The sequence below is a fragment of the Paramormyrops kingsleyae genome, chromosome 16 (genome assembly GCF_048594095.1).
Source record: "Paramormyrops kingsleyae isolate MSU_618 chromosome 16, PKINGS_0.4, whole genome shotgun sequence".
Classification (NCBI taxonomy): Eukaryota; Metazoa; Chordata; class Actinopteri; order Osteoglossiformes; family Mormyridae; genus Paramormyrops; species Paramormyrops kingsleyae.
In genome coordinates this window covers 24012545-24039501 of record NC_132812.1, presented here as the reverse complement: position 1 = coordinate 24039501, position 26957 = coordinate 24012545, and the positions used below count along the sequence as shown (strand labels likewise).

Genomic DNA, 26957 nt, shown 5'->3' with positions numbered 1-26957 from the left:
CCATGCCACCTCTCCCAGTCTCCTCATTCAGGGTCCAAACCTGAAATAAAACTGGCCAATCCAGAGAAATGTACAAATGATCCATCCCTAAGGGTCATGTGAACCTCATAGAGGAGACGGCAAATGGAGACATCCAGGGAGCATGGAATCAGATATGGGGCTGTGGAGCTCGAGAAGACGAAGCCTGGAGCACAGTCCATAGCTCCAGCCCTTCATGTCTACAAGCTTGATGGACATACCTTCCCCCCTTAACAAGAAACACCCCAAAATTCCAGAGGGCTTGAAATGCGAGCGGATTAATCTCATGTTCTACTCTACCTCCACTTATTTTGAGGGAAATGGAACAGCCTTTTCATAAACGATAACGCTTTGCCTACCAGGCTGACGTACACCACTATCATTGTGATCCTATAGATACCTCTGTCACCCCCCCAGGCACACCTGCCTAAAATGGCTCAGGTTGCAGATATGCGTGTTTGTACAGTGGTCTGCCTGAACATCACAGCTCACCAGCTCCTGCCTTGTGCCCCAAATATGAATTTTTAAGATGTTCAGCACGGATAAAGACCGTGAGTTTGCACCGTCAAAGGAGCACAGAGGATCTCTTGTTGCTTCTGTTTGTACGCCTGACAAAAGCCCAACTGTGTGACGAAGCCTCGAGCCACACAAACCACAAAAAAGTGCTATCAAAGTGTCTTGGGCTTAAGCAATCAAAACACAGGGTAATTCTACAAGTAAATGTGAAATTCATTCAAATAAGACAGTGATTCTCCCACACAGCGATTCATGGGATTAACATTGCAAAATTATCCCTACTGTTAAATTCCAATCAGATCCCCTTCATCACAGAAGAGAGACGCAGCGGTACCATAATTACAGGCTCTAACAGGGAGTTGGTGTGTAAAGAAGGCAGCCAGCATGTGGGTGAGGGGGCAGCTCTTATGGTCCTGATGCCACGCAAACTGCAATCTAGACATGAGGTGCTAAATGAACTTTATGCCATAGATATCTGACCATTTAGAAGGGGACAAAAATGAATACCTTGTCTTTAAAAAGTAACAGTTTTATTTCACATTTCCATATACAATACATAGAAGTAGATCTTATCAGCTATATTTTCTCATCTTTAAAACAAAAATATATATATCAATTGTTCCCCACCAAAACATAGCAACTTGGACAGAAGAGTATGGTGAGTATACTATGGAGTCCCAGCTTCCAGGAGAGGAAGAACCTCATCAGTGCCGATAGGCAACAGACAGAAGGAACAGCAAACTGCGGAGCAGAGTCCGCTTTCCACACACACACACACACACACACACACACACACACACACACACACACACACACACACACACACACACACACACACACACACACACACACACACACACACACACACACACACACGAGGGTCTACCTGTCAAACGCTCTAACTTCAAAACTGACAAGTGGGCAACGGAGACAGGAATCGGCTGGTACTTGAGGACTTTTCTGGACACCGGTATTGCTACGAATCATCCTTTGGAGAAATTAAAGTGCTTCAAAGGGCGACGAAGAGGAAAAGAGACGTTGAAGAACATCCAAAACGAAACGCTTGAGGCAAAACGTCACGCGAACACACGCAAGGCAGTATATCTATATTTTCGACGAGCTGCAGGAACACGCCCGGGTGGTCAACGACCAGCACTGAATTAGGACTATGAGAGACGAGAGGGCTTTGCTGAAATGGGGTGGATCTCTGCAGGCTTCTCTCCTTTCCTTCTCTCCAGGACCACAGATGACAGCCACGCAGACGGTGCTTGGTCAGTTAGAGGCCCAGGGACTTGCGGACGATTTGCTGGGCAAGGACATAGAACTGGGCTCGGTCCTCACGCCACATCTTGGAAGCGTCCACGTTGGCCCCGCTCTCGTCGTTGGGCTCTAAAAGCAGAGTGGAACCCCAAAGCAGAGCAGATCAGCCTGTGAACGAGCCCTGGAAAGATGCCCCCTTCATAATAACCTGAGGGTTAGGAGGTCACCCATATAACCAACTCTGGATAAAGGAATCTAATGAACCAATACAGTCTGGCAGTATTTATGAAGTATGGATAATATTAATTAATGGCAGTTATGGTTCAAGTCACCAGGGGGCACTGCTGCTGTACACGGAACCTGAAGTGCTCTGCTAAAAAATCCAAGTGTTTAAATCATTTTAAATGTCACCTTAAATCAAAGCCAATAAACAATTATCTAGACCAGTGTTTCCCGATCTGGTCCTCGAGGACCCGCAGACAGTACATGTTTTTGCTTGAAGGTGAAAGGGAGCAAAAATGTGGACTGTCTGGCAGGGAGCTGCGAATGAAGGAAAACGTGGACAGGATTTAAACAGAATGATAATTTTCTGGTAAGTTCAATACAGCAATAGGACCTTTAGGTGGACGTCAGGTTGAGATACGGGCAGCTGTCTGGACAGCCGTGATCCCTTGACACCACGTGGCCTGGTTTGTACGCGGCAGCCAGGAGCGAGAGCCACTCACCGGCCAGCATGCTGACCACAGACAGCAGGATCTTCTCCACGCTCTGCACGGGGCTCCAGCGCTCGGCGCTGCTCTCGTAGCCCATGGGGTCATCTCCGGGGGCGTGAAGGATGGAGATGCACACACGGCCATCTGGGTAGACTGGGGGGGGGGGTGAGGCCAGACTGGCTTAGAAACACTGATCACAACACACCTTAAAGTCTAAGCGTCACAAAAAAACCTCTAGACTAGAATAAAACACCACATTTTCTTTTTCTTTAAGTTTATGGGTTTATAAGACTGAGACAGGATTACCCACGATGCATCTGTGTCCTGGTATCAGCTGCTGTAAAATCCCACTACTTTGCATGTATATATGTTGCTGCACCTTGAAATATTGATTTTCCTTGTTTAAATAATCAAAGCAGCAGAATCAATGCACCGTGCACAATACATACAGATGCTATTAATGACAGGGGTCCACCAGCAGGGGGCATCCGACTGCCTTCCGTCATCGGCTGTGGTGGAAGGTGTCTCTTTTAGCACAGGGGTAAGCATGAGACCTCTGAACCAATAACAGTTCACCTGTGTAAGCCCAGAACATTCCGTACAGGATATGCTCTATATCTGTGCGGCCTGAACATGTAGCCTCTTAAGGGACCGGTAGCAGTGCACCTCAATTGACAAAAAATAACCAGTCACCCTTTTGTCCTCATTCACAAATACCTTGGTGATGCACATTATTACTATGGCGGCCTTTACTCTGCTGGGGGAGGGGTGGGCAGGGGTACTGAGGCATTGGAATCCTGTCCAACCAGTGAGGGGGAAACGGGGACAAACAAGGCAACCCCAGGACACCGTACGAGGACAGAGAGAAAGGCAGGGAACACGGCGGCCTCTATTCGACAGAGAAACAAACAGGCGCCCCCGGGGGCTGGCAGCCAACACTCATATTCCATTTAAGGCCCCAGTCAGTGCACAAAACATGGGGGGAGGGGGAGCTATACAGAGCCTGGAGAAGGGCCACTAAACATTAAGGAGCCCACCCCCGACATCTCTAAATCTAACCATGGTCGAGTCTTCGCGGGATTCTGAGCTAGGAGGCTTACAGGAAACCTGGACGCTTCATTAGCCAATGAGGCGGCAGGACACTGGGGGGGGGGGGGGGGGACGGCGGGAAGCTTGATGACATTGTGCCTCTTTCACAGTACCAGGGTGTGGTTCAGATCGGCATGCTGGTGAAGTGGAACGGACAGACCCAGAGGCGTGCCGCACCAAGAGCTGCAGTCCGGGAGAGACCTGGGGGGGGGGGGGGGGTACTCACTATTGGGGTGAAACATCTCACAGGTGAACCTCATCTTGGGGGGGCTCAGCGGGTAATCCGACGGGAAACTGAGGACGGCTGGGAACACCCCCCCCTCGAAGCATGTGTCCTCGGGGCCCCTGGCAGAGGGGAGGGAGGACAGGGCCCACGTCAGTTTGATGTGTCTTAGGCGTGAGTCACAGACACCATCAGAGAATGCAACGACAGAAGCCGTGCTCAAAATCAGCCTGCTATACTGCAGGAAAACAGCATGTCCGTCCAGGAAGCGAATTTACAGAAAATAAGCTCGGTATCAGGCTCTGGGCCTCAGTCACCCCCAACAGAACACAGCAGCGATGAACTAGAACGCAGAATGAGGGCAGGGCTGAGGAGGAGGAGGACAAGACATCATTTAATATTATTAACACTGAGCAGATGTGTGCATACAGAGACATACTCATCTTACTGATTACCAACAGACACCCAAACGTTAATCTGTACTCTGTCAACGAGGTTAATTACAAAATTATTATTACAGTCATTTACTCTGTAATCAATTGTTGCCACCAGACACAAATATACCCTGTAGTTGGTTGTTTATAAGGTTTAAAAATGGACCCAATGAAGTATCTTCACTACTATGCCATCTGGGGTCCAGTCTGCACCAACAGGAAATGCAGAGAGTCTGGGGACGTGTAAGAGGAAGAAGCAGGTCGCAGCTACATAAGGGTTAACCCAACGATGCAGGATTCCGGCTGGACATATGACATCATCCCGACATGGAGACTGTTTCCCGGGCAACCCGACCCCTCATACTGCAGATTTCAGGCTATGCAATGGGAGCACTGTAGCAGTCAGCTGACTGTGCATCACATCCAAAAGACAAGTCAACCACAAGGACCCGATGACACCCTCTATTTCTAACGAGCAAGACGGCAAGGGCAGTAACAAGCCGGAAAGCAGCATTCATGGGAATTAAAAAGAGAAACACACCTTTCTCATACATTCTGAAGGGTTTCAGAAATACCGAAATGTAGAGCTACCCCTGGGTAGCATCCCGATTCATCCGGTATACCGAGTTTAATCACCCGTACAGTATGAATTTCTCACATTCCGCCATGCCGTAACACAAAGTCTAACATCGGCAATAACGCTTCAATAAGCAGCAAATTAAAAAATAGTCTTCGCTGCTAGAAGCACTAGGGATCGCAGTGCAGAGTGTACTGAACACCCAACAGTAAGAAGGGTAAGCAGAGGTAACAGCTATAAATGTATAATAGCAATTCTCCATATATAACCATTCATACTTGATACTATAAATAGCTACTGCTTCAGTCTGTCCATGAAAATTTGGGTTATGTATAATATAATTAGCTCTGCAATGAAATGCATATCGGCAAAGCAAAATCCTTAATATCGATTTATTATGGTAATAATTATTAAAATCGCACTGGATAAGCAAACATGTTGTTACCAAGCTAAATATACGGTTATAATCAATAAAACATGTCACTATTTAGCTAAATGTACATTATTAATCAAATAAAATATGTTAGTCACAATTCTTACAGAGATGAGTACACAGGCATAAATCAAAACATGTTGCTATAGAGCAGAATATACATTAATAATCTACTAAAACATATCAATTACACCATCAGGCTAAATGTATCTTTTTATTAATAAAAGCACACCTTTTTTAAAACATTCATAAACATATTTCATTGACGTAAACACTGGTTGCCACGGAAAGGGTGAACTAAACAAAAAAAAAAAAACTGATATACCATAAAACAAGAAATTTTTAAAAATAATCATTTTTGATCATAGCGCCCAACAACGTAAAACCACAGCTAGTTTCATTCAGATGATAATAAGGCCCAATTAATAACGAAATGTACAAGCAAAAACCAGCATCCAAACTGCACAATGCAAACACTGATAAGCAGAAGAAACTAATTCCACAAGACCTGAGGCTATTTTTCTGTTACATTTACCTTCTGTAACTTTGTCTGATACTTCGTTTTACATCTAGCCCCCCATATGTTCATCATGTATCAGTTTTTGTTTTTTTTTTTAAACAATGAAATATGCAAAACAGTAGTTACCCTCCGGCATGCCTTACCACCAAATGGCTTTAGATAACAGACATGCCAATCTCTCTGAATGCCATCTTTTCACACTGTACAGTATGGATCTTTACTTCCGCCCACAATTTGATAAGCAGATTAGTACTATGCCTAAAGTATTAATGACAGACGTACTGTGACACTCAAAAGTTGGTAATCTGTATACATTTGGCAAATCCTTATGTGTATTAGATTTGGTTAACGGAAGCCATGAAGACTGAAGTGGCGGTGAAGACAGGGACAGCTCAGCAACCACAACATTATTTTGAAAGAGGAGATATTGTGGTTAAACAAGGTAAAAGACAACAGTGGTGTAGTGGCACATTTTACAGTGCAACTAAGCATAAGGATACTCTGAGTTAATGTCCTCCATACCATCCAACTTTGATATTTTTTGTTTCTATGTGAAACGCCCAGCAAGACTTCTGCAAGGTCATGGGCGTGGCCTCCTTGTATGTTTCTCTAACACACTCATATTGCATGCCAGCTGCTCCCCTCACTCACATCAGAGCAGGCACCGACTGAATGAGTGGCCATAATTTTTCCACAGGACCACAAGGCAACAGCACACAGCACAGGTCAGCTGAGACAGCGAGTTACACCCAGCTCCGATCAGCGAGTTACACCCAGCTCCGATCAGCGAGTTACACCCAGCTCCGATCAGCGAGTTACACCCAGCTTTGATGGAAATCACAACAAATGTTTAAAAAAAAAAAAAAAAAAAAAAACATGTATTCAGCCAGGAAAAGAAATCAGCAGGACTCACATGATCAAAGCCTCCCATTCAAAGAAATTCTCTTCATTGATGGGCCCTGGGGGGGGGGGGGGGGGAACAGGCCACATCAGATTAAACAGGCTGAAGGCAGCCACCCAAATGACGGTCACGTCTTTGGAGATTTGAAATATTTCAGTAAACAAACTAACAAAAGCTCTCATAAAATCCTGACAGAGATACGCGAGTATATTTCTAATTAGCATATGGCTAATATACCCCTCAAATCAAAATATTACTAGTCAACCAAAGATGTTTTTTTTTCTTTTTTTAATCAAAGTAAGGTGCACTTATTTATTCATAAAAGGGTATTGTGGGTTTATAAAAAGCAGCTAAACATCAATTACTGATAATCCTTGGCACAAATGATGGTTCAAGCAGCTTTTTCCTCTGCACGTCAGTTGAAGAGCCCCTAATATTTTCATTCTTGCTTAAATCTCGCACTGAAACAAAAAGACTAAATGGCTAACAAGTTAGATACTGAGTTCTTTTGTTTCATAAATTGTAACATGAAAGGAGAAATTATCTAAAAAAAAAAAAAAACACCCAAACAACCTGAATTGGATTAAACAATGACTGATTAGATACAATTAAATGCAGATTGTTTTGTTTGCTTCTATCAACACAAATTTCACTGAACATTGTGAAATTCATCTAACCCCCCCTGCACAACAGAAGTTACATATGAGCTTGGTTAAAACATTAAGACAGAGGGGACTATGATGGCTGGGAACTGTGCTTCAGAGGGACACTGCATAGTGATTGGCTGGATACATCATTGTGTATAAACCCCAAGTCATATTTACCCTGTAAAGTGTATTCAAGTTGAACTATTTCTTCCCTTACAATGATTAGGTCGGACAACTTGTACGTGTGTGTATTTATAACTTATTAACTTTTGAAAGGCCTCATGTTCAAATATCATTCAAAGCGCTTATGGCAACCAACTCAAATGGTCAGTAATCTGGTTGCTGACAAAGGTGTGACAGTATGTTAAATTTCTTACCTGCCACAATGCCCTCGGGTGGGTTTAGGGTCAGCTCTGTGTGTGAGAGAAGTACTGTTAAAATAACTGTATATTACTTACATAAATTGTATATTAAAGCACATTTCACTACGAACCACTTAAACGTACAAAAAAAAAAAACACTTTCATGGGGACAGCAGGCAGTGAAGTGGGTTCGCTGGGCAAAAACTAGGGTACTAAGTCTAATGGCGTGGGGTAAGATGACCTGGCGGACAGGATTTATGTAAGAGCTACATGCTCTTAATATTCAGAGGCAGAATTTTCAGCTTTACAGTGTGAATGGTCACGTAAAGTAAGCCAGATGCTTCATAAGGCAGGTAAGTAGAGACGGCCACGCAGCTACCTGTTAGCTAAACCAGCTCCCACTTGTGTCGCCCTGCTTTTAAATTAACCTACGAAAACGAGTCTCCTGCTTGTAATAAACGGAGCTCTTAAAACACTCAGAAATAACGGGAGTCCATGGGAGATTAAGGCTGCGACGCGTCGCATACGAAGGGTTTCATAAGCATGCAGAGCAGACGGGAAGCCAGCCCTGTGCAGCCAGCAGACCCAGGTGGACGGCAGGGAGATCAGCCAGCGGTGCAACACTCACGCTTGTATTCCGCCATCAGTCTTTTTAACGCTGTACCTGCCATCTGTGATGAACGTAAAACTACGAGAGGCTGAAACGAAATAAAAGACTATCTATGCGCTTGAGTAGTTTAACCCAGGTTAACGAGTAGGTAGGGCTTCCCAGAACCAGCTACCTAAAGATCCGAATGTTTAACAACACAAACGTGGTGGAAGATCCTCTTCCGGTTATATAAAACCTGTAGCGAAAAGCGAGCGCGCCACCTGCAGGCACTTCGTGTCACTTCACCGCCAGCGGCTGACAGGGTACTTTTCTCGCTGTTTAAAACATAACCTGCATTCATTTTGCATAGTTTGTCATTAAAACCCATCCATTTGGCAAGAAAAATCCGTCCTCTATGTGATGTATTCTTTCTTACGACGTTAGAGCGTGACATTTATAAATAATAGTCTTTTCCGTGCTAAAAATAGCACAGTCCTATGACCATATTACCAAAACCAAGACTGCATGAGCTTTTTATAAGTAATGATAAATATTTATTTTTAATTATAAACGTAACAGTGCTTTTTCCCCATGGTCAGAGGTACTCAGCATATTTATTACCAGCTCACTTTCATGCTTAACATTGAACAAAAAGTCATTGGCCGAAACATAAAACCTGCATACCAAACTATATTTATTGTATACAGTAGTAAATGACAACAATGTACAAATCAGTAGAGAAACATGACAAGATCAATGGGCGGGTTTCCCCCCCCAAAGGAAAAAAGCAGAAAAGAGACACGTGATGCAGATCAGAAATACAGCTCCTCTGATTTGAGAAAGAAAACAAGGGGGGGGGGGAGGGGGGAATTCTCTATTTTTGCAGTCAGGGATTCACCTCACTGCCCCTTTCCCGCCCTTCAAGAGGCTGATTTGAAAAATTAACACACAAGAAATTGTTTTGTATTTAAACATTTGAGATCATCCTCGCCTGTGTTCAGGAAAACAAGGGAAGCATAAGCCTTTCTTCATGAAGACATTTAAAAACAGAAGTAAGCTCTACTCTTGCGATAATCAAGAATACTGCCTGATTCATATTTGGTCCGGACACAATCCCAGGATTTGAAGGGGAAATATATAATAACAATAATAACAATAATAATAAAATAAAAGCTGAGTGGATGCTCTCCTGGATGGCAGCCTTGCTTTTAGCAGAAGCCCCCAGTCTGTTGTTGAAATACATCAATAGTGTCCTCGTCCTCCATTTCCAGCTGAAAACAAGCACACATTGAGGTCAAACACAGGAGGTACAAAGAGAAAAAAAGAGACTACTTCTCCCTTAGTGCTGGGGCAAACATTTACCAAACAAACCTAGTTAAACCTAGTTAAAATGTTATCAAGCTGATTAGTTTTTCAGTATCACAAGTATTAAATTTTTAAAAATTAATCTTTGTAAAGAGGTGTTTAAACACAAGGAGCGACAGCACAACTACAATTTGTAAAAATGACATTTATACTGATTAAACTAGTTTTAGAGAAATTTGAAACTAGTGTTTGTTAACATTGATCTGATACCAAATCTTTAAAAAAAAGCAACTTTTTGGTGATCAACATTTACCACATACTAACCTGTGCAGGTGTGTCCGTCTCATTGATTGGCTGCCCGTCAAACCTAAACCTAATCTGCCTAATTGACAAACCCTGAAAAAAAAAACACAAAAACATGAAACTCACCAATTAAAATGCACAATTCAGAATGCAGGAAGGCATCTACATACATTCACCGTTATAATAATTACAAATACCATTTGAAAATGGCCATATTAATGATGTAACCGTGTTCAAGGATCACATTCAGCAACAGTAAGCTTTGATGACAGATTTCAAAACAAGATCAACAAGGGTCAGTCTGAAACACATTATAGGTTAAAATTTCACCTCTCTGTGGCTTTAAATTCCTAAAAGATGACAGCCCCTGGGTAGCACTTACATGCCACTGAATTCAATACAGGACACCTGTAGTGTGACTCGAAATATCAGTAGAGGACTCACCTGCCTTTCGCAGTAAGCTTTCATTAGTTTGCTGAGGGGGGTGTGCCGTTTAATTTTGAACTGGACCACTGATCCATCTTGGCCAGCCACCTTCAGATTGATGTGGTCATTCTCAGTCTTCACACCCTCCTAAAAAAAGACCGTGCAAATTCAGTATTTCTGTAGACAACACGAGGTACGATGCTTACGAAACTGAAACCAAATTGCTGTTTCGTTTTTGAGGATTATTTTTGGTTCAGTAACCCAACTGTTACGTAACTTATTTGCTTTCTGTATACCTGTCATGTCAGCAGGCAGTGTGAACGGAAGATCACTGGCCACCACCTAGACTAATATTCCTTTTATATTTTAAATAAAAAAAAACGTCGCCTGTATGCGTAATTGTACGAAAACTAACTGGATGCTCGATGCTTGCAATCTGCACCCATTTCTTACTGAACTAACGGTTCCGTTTTGGAATAATTAAGCCCGAAGGGAAAGCAACATATTGCCACTATACTCGCAGTAGCGGCAACAAGCGGCAGCCAAGCCCCGAGTTTGACAGATCACAGCAGGGTGAGGGTTAATGGCCCGGGGAAATCGGCGCGTCCAGCACGACGCACAGGTAAATGCTCCACCACACATCAGCAGCCGGTTTATGTGCACCATGTCCACCGATCGGGACAGCTCCGCACCTCCCTTCCAAATGGCGGCAGCCCCAGCGGCCCCCCTCCCGCGCGGCTGCTCGCTACGCTCGCGGCGTACGGTCGACGCGGGCGGCGCGCGCGGGCCGCGCTGCCCACAAAGAGAAGCCCCACAACGGTGGCGGCCGAACGGCATCCCGGGGAAACGGCGCGTCGGGAAAAAGAAACAATGGCGCAGTTTCCGCGGGAGTCTTCATCCGCCCACGCTCGTAGGGGATGCTAGAAACATTCATCCGGCGTTTAAAAAGGCGCAGCCGTCGCCGTCAGCGGCCGGCAGACTCGCATTCCGATGAACCTTTCGCTTCTCCTTCCAGCCGCTCAAATGCGGAATACGACCATCGCCGAACACCGCGCTTGCACATATAGTCCCTTGCGGGCAGTTATGTAATTCACCTAATAAAATACTACCCACGCTCCTTACGCAAACTTATATCTTACCTTTGGCTTCTCCTCAGACATGTCGCTGAGTGACGATATTTAGATGCGAGAAGGCAACAAATTTATAAAGATAAGCACCTTTCCACCTCTCCTAGTCTCCTTCGCAGCTATCGGGAACGCGCCTGCTCCCCACAATTTGATTGGCCTTTACGGGGTCAGGTGGTATGTTTTTCTCGGGAGCGTGGATTTGTGAACGCGCACAATAAATTGGTCGCGCGGAATCGGAATCCAAGCGTCTTGAAAACAGGTAAATGGCGTTGTGAATAGGAGAATGGTACACCCGGAATTTTGGAAGCGCAGGATATAACTACTACAAATTACTGTTAATGATTTGACATCGTATCAAACTTTGTTTTAGTCGATACGTCGTGTTTTAGTTTTCTGGTTCTCTAAACATGGAGCGTTACATAATCCATATATCACCGGGTGTACAGATAAAATAATTTATTTAAAATATTATACGTTATTTATATAATTTTTCGTTCAGTTGTGACAATGTGTAAACTGTAAGACCAAAAGACAAACAAACCAGTTCGGCTATTAGATCCCTGCAAATTAGTACAAACATATATGTTGACATTAAGACAGTCAGGTCTTATGAATTATAGAGGATGACTGTATATGTGAAACAAATGCCACTATTATACTTATTATAAGCAAAAAACATATTACAAGAAAAAATATATACTTAAGACATGTAGTTTGTTTTGAGGATTATACTACATTTACTACATTACGAATACTAATATCCGAAGAAAGGAAATTAAGACATTGATACATTTTTACACATACAATTTACTTCTAAAATCATATAATTTATTACAAAGCCTTTAAAATATAGACGTTTCTAAAATAGTTCAAACTATTTGAAACAAACTTGTGGTTACAAAGGAAGAATTTGTTTATGTGGATTTTGGGGGCAGAATATATATATACATACACACACACACACACACACACACACACACAACACCCCCCCCAACTCCAGAGACTAAACTGCGAACCACTTCACCACCACACCACCCAGCTTTGACAATTCTTGTAAACAATGAAGAGTTCTTGGTAAGGATACAGTTATGACCTGGCGTTATGACTTCCTCATTACAATAAACAGTAAATTAACGAACAATTAACTAAAGTACATAAACTTACAATGTCCACTGGGGGTGGCAGACACATTGATCATTTGGGGAATAATAACGATAGGAAGTAGGAAGTATAGTTTAAATCTGTAATTAATGTGACAAAAAAATCTGCTTGTACTACTTGGTGTAAATATACAACTGCAAAAAGAATCATCTGAGACAGAATTTGTGCTTTTCACTTTAGCATTCTGTTTCCATTTTCCAGTCCTGTGAATCAGCCATACGACGACTGGAATTGATGATGAGTTACACTTTACATTCATATCCCGCAGAAATTCAGCACTTGTGGCGGCAGACGTAAAATGATGTCATCGTAGGTTTGAGGCACTTCACCAGAAGTGTGGAGGCAGGAGACTAGTCAGCACTTCTTCCAGAAAGTACTCTGTACATTCATCACAGTGGAGTGTCCGTTTGAAAAAACTAATTCAAAGAGATGATGAAATCTATGTTTTTCACAAAAAGATCATACATGGAATTCTGAGAAAGTAGGGTGGTATTTTTACAGCTGTAACTAAATTTCTGGGAAAGTTGTTTTGTCTGTACTTAAAGTAATTTACTAAGTAATTTACTAACTAACTAACTAACTAACTAACTAACTAACTATCTCTCTCTCTCTCTCTCTCTCGATAACAGCATTATTCTGATGTTACACATGTTTAATCTGCCACAATCTTTTTCCTGCTCCTTCAATGGCTGTGAAAGACCCGGAACAACATTCAGATGTCAGGGAAATGCAAGGCCTTTTTAATCACACTGCCAGATACAGATACAACGCACCTTAATTGTCCTCAAACCGGGCATATGGGTTTTCCTTCGTCAGACCTGAAAGAAATAAAAAATATTTTGAACACAATGGATTGGTTGGTATATCAATTATACACATTAAACAGACTATCTGCAGGTCTATCTATTGTGAATATACTGTAGTTTTCTGAAGAGATTTCCAACTTAAAGGCTAACTGCTCACTTCCCAGTTGAACACTGTCCATTAGTTTGTTTAAATTATGGCATTCCCATGTTCTGATATCTATATATTAAAACAGTACCCCTTAAACAGTTTTTAATTTATAATATTTTTTCCATGAAACCTCAGTGCTATGGAGATGTGAAGCAGTCTAAATGATAGCAAATTTGCATTGTGTGAGAATTATGAAAAGAAAATAAAAACTGCTTGAAATATCACTATATTTTATATTTTCTGGAAAACTGGGATCCTAAACAGCTGGAGGTACTGCAGCGGTCATATTTCCTGGTGAATTCAGATACAGAATGCACAATAACGGTGATATCAGCCTATCATATTCAGTATTATAGCCATTCATTACGGGTGTTTAGTAATACAGTAAACATGGCGAAGTTGGTCTGAAAACACACAGGACAGTGGCACAGGAAGGGTGTGCCTCAAACATAGGGATACATAGAGGCCTTGTTCTTAAAAAGGGGAGAATATCCCACTCACCATATTTCATCCTGATCTCATCGTGCCTCATCTTCATTTCCGCCTTCCTGCAGTCACACAATCAACTGGTCAGAATCTCAAGTGAAATCTTAATCTGTTACACAAACATTTTTCTCTTATTGGTTTGTTACAGTGTTTGTTCTGGATTATCAGTGCATGGATGGACTCCCCTGTCGCAGTGGTGGTTAAATCGCCAGCGGCGATGCATCTCATATTTTGTGCTGTGTAATTTGGGGGACTGTAAATCTGTATGGTTACGTGAAACAGATCCCTAAAAAAAAAAACAGACTACCCCCACTCTTCTTTGAGGGTTTCAAATGCAATCAGTGCTCTGCAGCCTAAAGGTATGTGTAGCTGTAGACGTCAGATGAAATCGATGTCGTTTTAACAATATGACTTCATACGAGCAGTGATCGCTGTGGAGATCACCGTTTCGGCATACCACCTGTGCAGAGGCCCTGAGGAGAACCTTATCATTTATTCCGATGCCACCCACTGTCCATGATTGGCTGATATAATGTGATGCTGCAGGACTAATTATGCAGCTACCAGCATGCTTTGCACCGCAACACACTTTAAATAGTGTCCGGTGATGCGTTCCGAAACCGACCACAGATAGCCGAAACCATGGATAAAAGCAAACCATCTGCAGACCCCATATATAACGTGATTTTTATGTATTTACATATAGTAATTGATACGTCATGCATAGTAAGACATTACCAACATTAAATACAAGTAATAATAAAGTACATTGTAAATTATACAGCACAGTGCTGTCTCGAAATAAAGGCATTCTGGTGTTTTAGCCTAATTCTCAACAGATGCAATGAAAAAACATCATGCATCAAGGAATGATCGAGCAATGAAAATGAACAATGAAAAAACACATTGTTACACATCTTACAATTTTTTTTTCCTATCCACAGTTACTGAAACTGCAAATATGTCGTGTAAGTTGTTGGCTTCCCTGTCTGTGCTGCTGCTAGTATTAAACCAATAGAGTAATTTGGCTCATGCACTCGGCACAATACATTTATCTGCGCTTTGCATGTGTGCCTGCTGCATCAAAAACATCCTGCGCTCTGCGTTTGTGGTATTACACATAATGAACAGAGTGGCGGCGTCGTTCTAGGTATGCGACATTGTTCTCGCCGACATGTTTGTTTTTGTTTTGTCTAGACATTGTTTGAATATACGCCCATATTCAGATTTCCATGAGAGTTGCTGGTATTACTGGCAGCACATTCAATTCCAGAACAAAATGGCTGTCAGCTGGACATCTGCCAAGATAAACCTACTCAAGGTCAGCAAGTTTTATAATCCTCATGTATGAGGCCGGAGATCTCTGAGTTACCATGGCGACCAGAGGAGGCTCACCTCTCCTCGTGACGTGCCTTCCGCCTTTCCTCCTCCTGCTGCTCCTTAGGGTCTGGCTCCATTGTTCTGAAGGAACCCAAAAAGGCCCGAACATCAGCAGGGGAAGGTCTAGCTTTGGGGTCTTGTAGTACCCAGTGAGGTCTTGGTTACAGGATATTAATAATAGATACTTTATCGATCCCCGTGGGGTAATGGTCTTTACGCCTCCCTCAATTTGCTCTCCGTAGAGTAAGCTGTCCGCAAAGGGCAGCCACCCGTAGCAGCACCCAGGGAGCTGGGGGTTAAGGGCCTCGCTCAAGGACCTGCAGACGTGCCGAGGCTGGGTTTGAACCAGCGACCTTCTGATTACAGGCACAGCCCTCTGAGCCCCATGCTGTCCCCCTCATTGCATTGGCCGGGAATCGAACCTGAGCCTCCTGCATAGCAGGTGAGAATTCTACCACTGATATGGGATACGGGTATGATGAGTTCCTTCTATAATTCGTAATGGGGTTTAATAGAAAGTGTATCCAAGCTGACAATGAGAACCATACCTTGCATAGCAAACTTTGAATAAAGCTCTCTAATAAATGAAATGTGAAACAACAGCTATGCTCCAAAAATGCTGAAGGGGAAAAAAATAAAAAATCAAAAACACACCTGACCGCCTCTAGCCATGATCCCACATGATGGCAAGTTAGGGGGATTCAGGTCCCCTTCTCCTCTCTGTCGAGTTTAATACTCACCTGCTCTTCTTACACCGGCAGTAGCAGCAGCAGCAGCAGACGAATATGCCAATCAGGATGATTCCACCAAACACAGATAGAGTGATGATCAGCGCTTGGAAGTTGACTAAAATGAAAGAAAGCGGAAAACAGAAAGGCTTTCATACATACTGTCATACATTGATTAAAGTCACAAATTCACAACAGTGTGGGCGTAGTGCTCAAATTTTACACACACCCTAAGTGAAAATCGGCATAATCTATATTTATTTGGGGATTTCCCTGCAAAATTAGGTACATGCTTTAAAATACAGTACACTATTCGAAACACACTTTCAGAGTGATTGATAGTAACACAGAAACAAACAAAAAAATGTGAACCACAGAATGGCTGCAGGAGATGGTGAGAACAGTCTCTGATAACTTATTATTTGCCAGGGAAAGAGAATCAGCTGAACTTCCTAGTGAGTTTTGTGTGTGACATTTCAGGGAAGAGCTAATCATTCTACCGCTCTGTCAGTTTGCACCCACCCCACATGTGAATCCGGTGAGCAGCATTTAAATACATTACCCCAGCAGCGCCCCCATCGGGCCTGAGCCAGGGGACACAGGCTAGAAGGTGGAAGGACACTCCTCACTGGGTAGACGACACATGTCATGGTCGTTCTGCACCAAAGGCACTACAACAAAACACACGCCCTGAACATTCAACAACTTCTGAATACGTCAGCGTTTCTACGCTGAACTTTCTTAATATCATGTAAATATTTACAGCTGAGGAACAGCTTATTAGCGTTCTGGTCCCTTATGAACGACAACAGAAATGGTCACATGACTATCCAGTGCCGTTGTCCTGGGAGACGCCTTAACTTTGTGGATTCTGCTGTGGATCAGGAGCAATGAAGACGGCTGATGTTCCTCACTCACCGATACATTCCTCAGACAATCCTCACAGGTTGAGTTGGACATTTCACAGGCTGACAACAAAAAGCGAGCCGTTAGGAGGTCGGCGATGTGGCAATCTCGGATAACACTACATTTATACCGGTTTATTATGCAATTATACTATATACACCACATTCAAAAACATGACAAAAAAAAGAATAACTATACCACGTGGAAATTATCCCAAGAGTCATGGATGTATCTATTAAAATCTGTGGGGTTTTTTTAAGCAGGTAACCACTGTAATACATGCGCATCAACATTAGAGGAACTAGTAATGTATGAGATGTTTGTTCTTGACATGGTCTCCTTTCCTACCAACGAAAAGAAACTGGGTAGAAGGAGTTAAATAACTTGGGAATAAGCGGATCCATCCATGTTCCTTCTGTGAGATCAGGGAAGCTCCCAGGACTGCTAGTTGCCAAGGTCACGGTACATTTAATATACACATGGACATATGGACTGCTACACAAAGCTCATTAACAAAAAAACATTAATCAATCCTATCTGAAAATAGTACCGTCTTAGCAGTACAATCCTTATTTTCCGTCTTCCGTACATTCGATCAACACGCTTGGCTATGTTTATACACCATATAAAGTGCTTTCAATTCTAATGTCACTACACAATGGGGTTTCAATAAAACCAAACCTAGGTGTGGCCTTTAATAATCTCTTATTCGAAAACAACAACACGGCATTGCCGGTTCTGATGCGTTGAAGTTTGCACTGATCAACTTTTTCTTAAAGGCAGAAAGCATTAGCTGTAACATCGGAGCATAACAGGAACTCGATTCAGCTCCACCAGAAAAACGATAACTGCAAAAAAGCCCTAGCCGTGGTATAATGAAATTAAGAAAAACACTGGCGACGCCATACACGTATATCGCCAACAAGAAAGAAATCGGTATCCGTTTTGTTGAACTCGTTAATCAAAGGGACAAACTGGAACAGTTTCAATTATTTATTTTGGTCGTTTCGTGGATCATGGAAAAAAAACTGAAAAAAGGAGGAAAATTACTCACATTTCGCTGATGTCTGTGAAATCACCATAGAGAAAATCATAATCGCAAATGGGACGAATATACGTAACTCCACCATGTTTATACAAACAGCCGGCTTTTTATAGTTCAGTTGGGGATCAGATGGCAGTACTTTCTGCACTACCTTTGGCTGATTTTCCTTCGACGGTACAGTTTGCAAGCGGTTACTGTAACTAGTCTCGTTTCCCTACTTCTGCTGAGCTGCGCCCAAACGGATGCAGCCTTTCTGCATTTTAACATGTGACCTCATGCAATATTGCATATGTAATATACTGAAAATGTGGGATAAAACGCCAGTGTTGCAAGCAAGGGCGTGTCAAGCAAAAGCAAGGAAAATCACGTCCCTCAGAGCAGTTTGATGCTGCTCTCGATCAGTTACCAGATACTTTTTGAAACGTTATAAAAATTCATAAAACGCAAAACTTATAAGGCATTCCAAATGCATGTGCATTATACGGAGTAATAGTAGTAACAGAAATATGTGAAAACTATATGGTATGTAACATATAAGGATCATATAAATTAATCCCGGTATACACAAATTACAGCATTCGGCTTTGTAAGTGTGACGTTGCTAAAGGTCAGAGCTTATATCTTACACTTCAGCCGAGGCACGTATACCCTATGAGACATGAGTTTGCAAAGAATAATTATCCAACAGATAAATAAATACACATTATATGCGAATATAAGTCTTATCGGGTGATACGTTTCATACGTCTCATCGCGGACGGTATAGGCGACCCATCCGCGGCCTCCACATATAACGTGATTTTCATGTGCTTACATGTGATAATTCATATTCTACGCACAGTAAGACATTACCAACATTAAATTCAGTAATAATAAAGCACATTTTATAATGTTTTACAGGACAGTACTGTACTCTGGAATGAAAGGGATCCTTACGTTTTAGCCTTTTTCTCAAGAGACGACGGAGCAACGAAAAAAAAATGTAAAAAGGGAAGACGGAGCAATGAAAATCATGCTTTTTATACTCCTCAAAGGACGTAGGAACAATGGAAAAGCATTACACATTTGACAACATGCCCCCTGAATGTTTACTGGTTGTCAACTTCGGTCTCATTGACTGGAGTGAGATTTTCAATTTGAGACAAACCTGCACACGCATTTACATGTATGTAACAGTTTTATTAACCGCAGTAAAGTTGAATGCTTGCAGCTCTTCTAGCCACCGGACCACCTGCTGCTCTGGCTCTCGGAATGACGTCAGCTACTGCAGGGCTGCATGTTCGGTCCTGAAGTCCAAGCACTAGTATCACCTGAAGCAGCCGCCACAACAGGCAGCTCGCCCCTGGTCACACAGAAGCACCGCTTGCTCTTGTTGGACACCTGGCTGAAATGGCTACTACTTGTTGCAGCACCCAGGGAGAAGTAACACATACAGCTGTCTATGGCCAACTCCATCATCTCACCCAAAGTCATGGGGTCGGCACCATCTCGTCAGCCAGGATGCAGAGGGAGTGACCTGCCTGCTTGGCGTGATGTTTAAACTCAATGTGTATGGAGTCTCTCCGATTAAATTCTCTGAAGTGCCTCTGTAAAGCACCAAACGGAGTCCTGGAGTCACTCCTCTCGTCCAGGTTCAGTGGCAGCAAGCATGCTAACGCACCCTCGATCAGTGAAAGAGCCAGCTGTAAAGCTTCTGTTGCCTCCAAACAATGAACTGCAGAAGCTAAAATGTCAAATTGAGCCAGTTATGCCTCTCAGCTACCCTTGCCTTAATGCCCAGCGATTCTAAGCACTGGGTGCTGCCATCTTTGTTTACCTCCACTTGGGCAGTGACATGACGCTGATGCCGATGCGTTTGAGGGTGTTCCTCAATACCAACAACACAGGGATCATACTTGTGGTCTTGGCAAGAGCGGTCTTGCTAACTTGCCTCCTAAGAAAAAACTTGGGGCGCAATGAATCATGGGATTGGTCCTGTATGGCGAGGATATAACTGATATATCCATGATATTTGGGGCGGGGCAAGAACGACACCCGGGGATTTATTACCGTCCTCTATACTTTTTTCAGTATAGGAACTGGTCTTCGTCAAAGGAAGATGACGTACAACGGGTACCTGTCATGCGAACAGCACAAAACGCCTCCGGCATGCCAATTACACAGTCAGGAGACTCCTGCTTCACCTCCGTGCAGATGTCTGCCTGTCTCCGTCCATCGCAAAGTTCGCCGTGACCTCCGTCAGGGTTTTGCACTGTGTTGGCTCGAAAAGCAGGCTTCTGACGGCAGTGTAAAGACCCGCAGTCAAGATAACCGCCAACACCAGAGGTTATAACACCGGATTCTTTATTTAACTGCGTAAGGGCTGCTGTTAGGGCCACAAACCACACTACTCCAACTCAACTCACACCTTACCCATGGTACATCCTCTTTTTAAAACCTCCACTCGGGCCCCACCACAGTGCAACAGCAAACAACCCCATTCACCATTTACATTAAACCAAATGCCCAATAACAGTTCCACATTTGGTGAGAAGGAAAAGAGGATGTGTTTGGGGATCAAGATCAATCAGGTAGCACTTCTCATGAATATTAATGAGTTTTCCTTAACCACCCTGTAAAACAGAAAATTCACATCCAGGGAAACCCAGGTGTATGCTAACCTTACAGTTAACTCTCATTTTACAATCTACAGACAACTGACACAATATACATGCATAAAAGTCTTTTTCAACAAAAGTTACAAAACTAAAGCTAAAGTTTGTTAAATTTCAAGCAAATGACGCGATTCACTTTTCACATGAAAACAATAAAGTGTCCAAGTGACAATGATTAAGTTGATGTCACTGGTGAGCAGCGTGACACGTAGAGCCTTGCAAATACTGTGTGATGATACTGAGTGGCTGCCTTATACTGGAAATCAGCGCATTTTCCTTCGTTTGGTACGCCACTGTAACTTGCAACACTGGCTCGTGTGGGTTGCAGCGCTAAACCCAGACAAACCACAGATTTTTGAAAAACCGCCCAGACGCCTGGACAGGAGCCCAAATGGAGGACGTGTCTGAGGAAACCTGGATGTATGGTAACCCTACTCAATAATAAGAATTGAACATCAACTACAAACTTAACTCAAGTTGTTACAATATATAGGCCCACAACAATCTATCCATCTATCTATATTCCACAACTGGGTACACCTTCCTATACATTAATACCCCCCCCCGCCCCCCCAATCCGCAGTTTTAGTAACTACGATTTCAGTTAGCCATGGTTCCTCGCGGTCCAAAAAAAAATAGTAAAATGTGTAACAGTATGTTTTTTCATTGTTCCTTCATCCCTAGATACATGATATTTTTCCATTGCATCTCTTGAGAATTAGGCTAAAACACCATAATCTGTCATTCCAAAGAGAATACAATGCTGTTTAGTACTATATAATAGTGTACAATGTACTTTATTATTGCTGTGTTTAATGTTGGTGATGCTTTGCGTAATTACCCTATATAAGTACAGGAAAATCACTGTACATACAGGGTGCGTGGGTGGGTTGCTATTATCCGTAATTTCAGCTGTCTGCGGAAGGTCTTGGAACGTGTCACCCATGGAGAGGGGAGGATACCGTACTGGGTTGAGCTTTTCTCAGCAATCATGAACTCTGAATAGGATTCCAGGCCATCTTAGGTCGACACACTCTCTCACACAATATGAGCACAGATGACAGAAAGGTGATTAAATCCAATAATTTATTAAAGCATTTTGTAAAGCCAGTTACAAAAAAATTACGTACTCTCTCGCTCTCTTTTTTTAACAAGCACATTATTGGTGATAATAACAATAGTAAATGCATACATTCCAGTCCAGGCGTGGCTGCCAGCAGCTGCCTGGTGCCCGTAGTGTAACAGCAGTAAGATGCAGGACTGCAGGTGCTGTCCATCAGGTCCGGGCACCTTTCTCCGGATCCTCAGGTAATGGCACTACGAGCCACAAGGGGGTGCTCCTGATCCCACTAAAATCTCCATCTTTACTGTGAGGGTGGATGCTCTGCCCATTTTACCCCCCCCCCCCCCTCATTTCTTTCTTTATACAATTCACTTTAGATATAGAATAAATATCCATCCCCATCATTACATCCAATCAATCTTCCCTAAACCACCAGACACTCTAAAACACATTTTAAACATCCTCATTATGTCTGTTTGACTTTTAACAACACATTTCCCCCCATTTTTTTTCCAATTCCCAAACAAAACTTGCATCACACTAACAGAACAATTTAAACTTCTTAACAGGAAAGCATACGCTACTCATCAGATGGCAGATATTTAAATGTTTTATAAACATATTTGTTTTTTTTTTTTTTGTTTTTTTTTTTAAAATACGTATCGTGAATTATGCAATGCAACAATACTGTATGATTATAATGTCTTTACTCAAATTTGTTCAAAGTGGCAAAGGTTGGCTGCCACTTTGCCAGCGTGGAATAGCCCAGGAAGAGTGAAATGAGGAGGGACAACTGTTCCTACTGCATGGTCACTGTAGATTAGTTGTCTGGCAAGATGTGCTTTTCACCAAGGGTGTAGGTTTGGTTTCAGCATTGGTAGGGACCTAATCAGGCCCAAACCCCCCGTCCCAATAAAAACACACAGGACACCCACAATATTGGTAGGGACAAGTCTGGGGCCTTGCTTGTCATGGTCGTGTGTTCTGTGCTCACTAAAGCAGTAACAAACCCATTGAGGGAATGTCACTTACGGGAGATAAACAGTACGACTGTTTAAGGCATCGAGATTTCAGGGATGCTGACTCCAGCTTTTCACATACAGGGTATCGGGCTTCTCCACCACGCACATCCCGCTCATAAAGAAGCTCGTTGTATTTGTAACAGCTGAGAAACGGACTCGCATCATTTTTTCCTTATGACATTGACGTACAATTATATCCTTGCAGAAGTAACAGTCTAAAAACACCACGTTCTTCACACGACACAAGCAGGTACAGCTGAACCTATTTGATCTGTTCTGTGGGAATTGTACTTAAGTCAACATTAACGAAACAGCCACACGCTGCGCTGAACCCGAAACAAATTCGTATGGAGGCTCAGCAGTGGTGATGCATATATTGACACAAGTGGACGTGAGCTCCTGATACCAGAACCCTGGAAGGACATGTGATCATGCAGCACGGGAAGGGGAACCTGGGGCTGTCCCTGGGAACCGAAGGCCGTTGGGTCACAGTCAGGGCTCAGTCTGTACAACTGTAAACATGACTGTGCTTCCAAGACTGGCTGGCAAGTGAGGCATCTTGATTAATGTGCAGGTGACCAGTAGGAGCAGATGGCTTCAGTATCTCATCGTTGAGTTTTGGCAGTAGTTGGGTAATGAGTGTACTAGTTAAGCTTTTGTGCTCCATTTGTTTGATATTTCAGTTTGCTCACTTTGAAAAACAGCAACAGCGATCTGTATGAGGGACAGTGCTCACGGCCTGCCGCAGTCTGTGCGCTGTGGCACGGCTAACACGGCTAACACGGCTAGCACGGCTCCCCCATAGGGTTTTGCTCACAGTAGACGAAATGGCTCTTCTATGTATTTGGGTCAGCTTCCCCATCAGCTTACACACGTCAGCATCCTGGACCCACCAGCCGCTGGTACATGGGTTCTCACGCCGCGAGGACGCCGGACGCCGATTGGGCCTGACGGATCACCTGATCCAGGTGCTGCCGCAGCTCGTCACGGACCTGACGCTGCAGCGCTTCTTCACGATCATGTTGATGTAGGCCTTCATTATCTTGGCGATTTCTCCGACCTGCCGTGGCCCAAAAGAAGAGTGTCACCGGAAAAACAAAGTTAGGCTTCCGTTTCTATGCCTGACACGCCGCTTGCGGCACGGGTATCTAAAATGTGTAAGATCAGGAATGGGAACGTGACACCCGGTCCTCACCTGTGGCGTTTCGAAGAACATCTCCCTCTCGTCCACAGTGATCTTGTAGGTGCTGGGCTGCGGTGCCCCGAAGAAAACTATGTGCTCGTACTGGAACGTCTCCAGAGGCTTGGGCTCCCCCCGTTTGTACACGGACACGTTCTCTGCACTCACGCCCAGCCACAGGTCGTGGGGGAATCCTCCTTCTTTACACTGGGGGAATTTCACACAAGAACAGGTACTGATCAGTGCTGGGGAAGCTACTTGTAAACGGTGGCTTTTCAAGCTACAGGCTAATTATGATTAAATTAGCTAAGATACAGCCAAGCTACTGTTTTAATATAGTAGTTGGCTACACTACAAGCTACAGAGAAAAAGTAGTTAACTACATCGAAGCGTTATCATCGAGTAATACTTGATATTTGTGCTGTTGGATACTCTTAGAATAAATTAATTAAAAAAATGTGAAACATGATGTTAAAAGTTGAAATGAAAATCTATATTTTTTAACAATGTAATGTCAGATCACCATACGACTTCAAAAAAACAGCTTCTGTGTTTGGTGTAAACCAACAGTACTTGACAACTGCCCTTAATTTTATATGCAAAAATTATCATAGGTACAGAATACTGCATAATAAAACTATATTATCTTCAAGTCATAATAATAATTTATACTTCATTGATCCCTGTGGGGAAAATCTCTTTTTATGTCTCCCTCAACTTGCTTGTTGCAGAGTGAGTTGTCTGCAAAGGGCAGCCACCCATAGCTGCGCCCAGGGAGCTAGGGGTTAAGAGCCTTGCTCAAGGACCCAAAGACATGCTGAAGTGGGATTTGAACCACCGACCTTTGGATTACAGACACACAGGCTTAGCCCACTGAGTCACACACTGTATTCGGTGTTTTTTAGTCTTTCTATCATGATTTTCTTAGTTCATTATTGTTACACAAACAGATATGAATGAATTCTGTTCTGTGAGCGCTGCGAACAGTATCCTGAGCACGAGATGAATGAATGAGTGTCACGCGGAGACACTCGTGCTGCCGGCAGTCGTGGTGGAAGCTGTCATACGCTCACACAGGGCAGCTCTCGCACAACCAGACATGGTGCAAACGGTGCCACATATCTGTAGCCTCGTATCGGTCGCTAAGTCGAGCAGTCATAAGTCGCATAGGTCGTGATCTATTTATTTATTTATTTTTAAACAACGCTATATTGCTATTAAGGTACTAGAAAAGGTATTGCGTTTTAATAGTAGCTGTGCTACTGATAAGCTACTGAAAGAAGTAGCTAAGTTAGTAGCGTGGCTAATTTTAGTTAGCTGCTCCCCATCACTGGCTGCATGCCCCTCACCTCCACGTCGAAGAGCGTGGAGCCGTAGCCGGGCCACTCCTTGACGACGGCCATGTACTTCAGCATGGCCTGGTGCTGGGGGAGCCCCTGCAGGCGCCCCCACTTCTCCACGATGCTGGCGCGCGTGGCCGATGTCTCCTCGCGCACCCACATCTCCAGCATCTGCTCGTCCTCCATGCGCTGCTTACGCAGCGAGCCCGTCTTGAAGCTGCGTCGCAGGGTACCATCCAGGAAGCTGGTGCGCCGCCGCTCCAGTGTGTGGCTGCCTGCCCCCGCCGCGCCGGGCGCTCCCGCCCCCGCCCCGGCCGCCCCGCTGCCCGCACCCGCCTTGGTTGACTGCAGGATGCGGGCCCGCAGGCGCCCCACGGGGTAGATGGTTTCCAGGCTCCAGCCGCCGCGACCCACGTCGCCGTGAAGGTACTGCAGGCGCAGGGCGGCCAGGTGCTGCAGGGTCTCCTCTGACGCAGGGAAATGGCCACTGATCAGGCTCTCATGGGCCTAGACAGAGGAAGAGGAGTGCAGAGGGACAGGTGTCAAGGAGGGGGGACAGAGAAACAGGGAGGGGGAGAGAGAGATGGGGAACAATGAGGGGGTCAAGAGGTATGGGGTCAAGGAGGGGGGACAGAGAATCAGGGAGGGAGGGGGGACAAGAGGGAAGAGAGATAGAGAGAGAGAAAGGGGGAGACAAGGAGGGGGGACAGAGAATCAGGGAGGAGGAGAGAGATGGGGGATGAGGAGGGGAGAGGGACAGGAGGGCAGAGAGAGATAGGGGACAAAGAGAGGGACAAAGAAAGACAGGAAGAAGGTGATGGGGCCAAAGGGAGGGCAGAGAGGGATAGAGAGAGAGAGAAAGAAAAAAGAAAGAGTTTCACAACGCAAATGTGATGACAGAGAGACACAACATATATATATATATTTGATAACCATAGTAATTAATAAATACTTATTGTCCCATTGCTGGGCTGGTGTAGCAGCCTACTAGCTGCCATCAGACACGACTGGGGGGGGGGGGGCTCACCTGCTCAAACATGAAGGCAAACTCCACTCCCTCCTTGGGCATGCTCTCCACATCCAGGAAGCAGTAGAGTTTGAAATAAAGGCGGCACTGGCCTACCTCTTCCCCCTCCTCACTCCCTGCCAGCCTTGAGGAAACACAGATTCAGCCGATTACAACCAGTTGACAGAAGGATCAGCTTCCACTGCTGGTTTAAAACGTGGTAAATATCAACTTTTATAAGCAGACAGACTGCAGGCTGTGAGCTGCATACTGCCTTATGGAAACTGTGTGTCCAGAACATGCAAATGGACTGTTTGAGCTGGTTCAGATTCAGTGTCGCCGTCGAGGGCTCTGTAGAAACACCCCAAGTGCAGCCCCTCTACCTCTCGAACTTGGCCAGCACGTCAGCCACTATGACGCGACTCTCCACGGCCCTATCGGTGACGCTGCTGTGCTCGAACAGGGCGAACATGTTCCTGCTGTCTTCCATGGCAAGACCACGGATGAGCTTCTCCACCACCTGGAGGCGCCGAAGGAGCGACGTCAGGATGATGATAAATAATTTATGTCAATAAACAAACAAACAAAT

The 26957-nt window shown here is 44.0% G+C and overlaps 4 protein-coding genes across 6 annotated transcripts in view; all 4 read right to left on the bottom strand.

Annotated features, from left to right (window-relative positions):
* Nucleotides 1-1042: 1042 nt before the first annotated feature.
* Nucleotides 1043-8545, bottom strand: ube2g2 (ubiquitin-conjugating enzyme E2G 2 (UBC7 homolog, yeast)). The gene is made up of 6 exons (XM_023840112.2): nucleotides 8322-8545; nucleotides 7709-7744; nucleotides 6697-6742; nucleotides 3823-3941; nucleotides 2520-2660; nucleotides 1043-1923 (listed from the first exon to the last, which is right to left on the bottom strand). Exons 1-6 carry the CDS (start codon nucleotides 8362-8364, stop codon nucleotides 1811-1813), a joined length of 498 nt encoding a protein of 165 aa, XP_023695880.1. The 5' UTR covers nucleotides 8365-8545; the 3' UTR covers nucleotides 1043-1810.
* Nucleotides 8546-8956: 411 nt separating this feature from the next.
* Nucleotides 8957-11613, bottom strand: LOC111858369 (small ubiquitin-related modifier 3-like). The gene is made up of 4 exons (XM_023840113.2): nucleotides 11456-11613; nucleotides 10335-10463; nucleotides 9912-9983; nucleotides 8957-9553 (listed from the first exon to the last, which is right to left on the bottom strand). Exons 1-4 carry the CDS (start codon nucleotides 11474-11476, stop codon nucleotides 9491-9493), a joined length of 285 nt encoding a protein of 94 aa, XP_023695881.1. The 5' UTR covers nucleotides 11477-11613; the 3' UTR covers nucleotides 8957-9490.
* A 1059-nt stretch (nucleotides 11614-12672) lies between these two features.
* Nucleotides 12673-18514, bottom strand: LOC111858367 (pituitary tumor-transforming gene 1 protein-interacting protein-like). Of its 2 annotated transcripts, none has more exons than XM_023840111.2 (8): nucleotides 18113-18514; nucleotides 17071-17120; nucleotides 16715-16823; nucleotides 16165-16270; nucleotides 15440-15505; nucleotides 14060-14106; nucleotides 13378-13422; nucleotides 12673-12982 (listed from the first exon to the last, which is right to left on the bottom strand). In XM_023840111.2, exons 1-7 carry the CDS (start codon nucleotides 18186-18188, stop codon nucleotides 13379-13381), a joined length of 498 nt encoding a protein of 165 aa, XP_023695879.2. In that variant the 5' UTR covers nucleotides 18189-18514; the 3' UTR covers nucleotides 12673-12982; nucleotide 13378. The 2 variants fall into 2 exon arrangements, with proteins under 2 accessions (XP_023695879.2, XP_023695878.2); XM_023840110.2 differs by having other exon boundaries at nucleotides 12673-13020; nucleotides 18113-18512.
* A 3315-nt stretch (nucleotides 18515-21829) lies between these two features.
* The window catches only part of LOC111858366 (unconventional myosin-X-like), a 74941-nt gene continuing 69813 nt past the window's right edge, over nucleotides 21830-26957 (bottom strand). For both annotated transcript variants that reach the window (XM_023840108.2, XM_072700229.1), the window contains 5 exons: nucleotides 26752-26888; nucleotides 26390-26513; nucleotides 25372-25869; nucleotides 24038-24229; nucleotides 21830-23902 (listed from right to left, as the gene is read on the bottom strand). In XM_023840108.2, the coding sequence (XP_023695876.2) occupies nucleotides 23798-23902; nucleotides 24038-24229; nucleotides 25372-25869; nucleotides 26390-26513; nucleotides 26752-26888 (1056 nt within the window). In that variant the 3' untranslated portion in view covers nucleotides 21830-23797. The remainder of the gene's footprint in view (nucleotides 23903-24037; nucleotides 24230-25371; nucleotides 25870-26389; nucleotides 26514-26751; nucleotides 26889-26957) is intronic.